The 1,548-nt window shown below is 50.2% G+C and overlaps 1 protein-coding gene across 1 annotated transcript; it reads right to left on the reverse strand.

The window, feature by feature from the left end:
• LOC121939245 (steroid 17-alpha-hydroxylase/17,20 lyase-like) lies at positions 1 to 1,327 on the reverse strand (the record flags this gene model as incomplete). Its single annotated transcript, XM_042482319.1, has 3 exons — positions 1 to 266; positions 385 to 488; positions 1,130 to 1,327. Coding segments are annotated over 3 exons (568 nt in total), but the record flags the coding sequence as incomplete, so codon positions are not given.
• Positions 1,328 to 1,548: the final 221 nt, after the last annotated feature.

Genomic DNA, 1,548 nt, shown 5'->3' on the forward strand with positions numbered 1-1,548 from the left:
TCACATTGCCCCGCCCTCCCAGCCCGCCCTCGGAGTGACCACGACCTTATAAGGCAGCGGCTGCAGGACCACGCCCAGTCGCCCCTGCAGGTTGGGCGGGGGAGCCCCGTCAGGCAGCTTGAAGCTCATTCGCTGCAGCAGAGACGACAGGAAGAGGAAGAGCTCCAGCCGCGCCAACGACTCGCCAACGCAGACCCGAGGCCCCGCCCCGAACGGCAGGAAGCAGGAGGGCGTGACCCGCTGGCCCCGGTCGTCAAGGAAACGATCTGGATATTAAGACAACAGGGTGTGTTCAGGTTCTGTTTTTTTTATTCTGATGAGGTGTGTGTGTGTGTATGTGTGTGTGTGTGTGTGTGTGTGTGTGTGTGTGTGTGTGTGTGTTACCTGGGTTGAACAGGTCGGGTTTGTCCCAGTGTTCGGGGTCGTGGTGAATCGACCACATGTTGACCAAAACACGAGTCCCACGGCGGACAGAGTGACCGCCAATACTACCAGACAGAGACAGGGACGGAGACAGAGACGGAGACAGTGAGACAGACAGAAACAGACAGAGACAGACAGAGACAGTGAGACAGACAGACACAGACAGAGACAGTGAGACAGACACAGACAGAGACAGTGAGACAGACAGAGACAGAGACAGTGAGACAGACAGACAGACACAGACAGAGACAGACAGAGACAGTGAGACAGACAGACACAGACAGAGACAGTGAGACAGACAGACACAGACAGAGACAGTGAGACAGACAGACACAGACAGAGACAGTGAGACAGACAGACAGAGACAGTGAGACAGACAGACAGAGACAGTGAGACAGACAGACACTGGCTGGAGCTGCAGATCATTTTCATTTTTAATGAATCTGTTGGTTATTTTCTGAAGGAAAATGGCAATTTTTTCTTCTTTAAATTTTTTTGGGGGATTTTTTAGAAAAAAATTTTGGTTTAGAAGTCATGTTTTTTTCTTTTAAAAAAATCCCCAAAAATGACCCTTTTTATCAGCCAGAAACCGTAAACAGAAATTATTGTTGGGTTTCCTAATTTCCGACCATCCTGTGTTATTTCACAGGTTTGTGCATTAATTCGGTGATTTCGGGAATGGCTGCGGCGTTTAAAGGTGGGTCACCTGCTGTCCGTCATGGCGGTGTGCGGGATCAGCACGGGGCTGACCGGGCGGATCCTCATGCCCTCGTTGATGACACAGTCCAGGTACGGCAGCCGGCCGCGGTCCGACACGCAAACGGCTCGCTCGCCCACGTGTTCGTCCAGCTCCTTCTGCACGCGCTCCTGGACCTGCAGGGGGCGGGGCATAATGATTTTAATCCTTAGAGACTGTTTGTCTCATTTTAGTCTCTTTTCTTCTTCCTGTTGTGATAGCTGTGTGTGTGTTGATGCATGTGTCCTAAATGTAGTCCAGATTGTGTATTTGAGTGTAATCAGTGAATTTGCAGCACAGCTCCTACAATAAGTCTAAAATACACTGTGGAAACTAAATAGTTACATTCAGACTGTTCAGGTCCAAAAATGACATTTTTGATCCCACAG

This window comes from Plectropomus leopardus, unplaced genomic scaffold, assembly GCF_008729295.1.
Source record: "Plectropomus leopardus isolate mb unplaced genomic scaffold, YSFRI_Pleo_2.0 unplaced_scaffold4388, whole genome shotgun sequence".
Lineage (NCBI taxonomy): Eukaryota > Metazoa > Chordata > Actinopteri > Perciformes > Serranidae > Plectropomus > Plectropomus leopardus.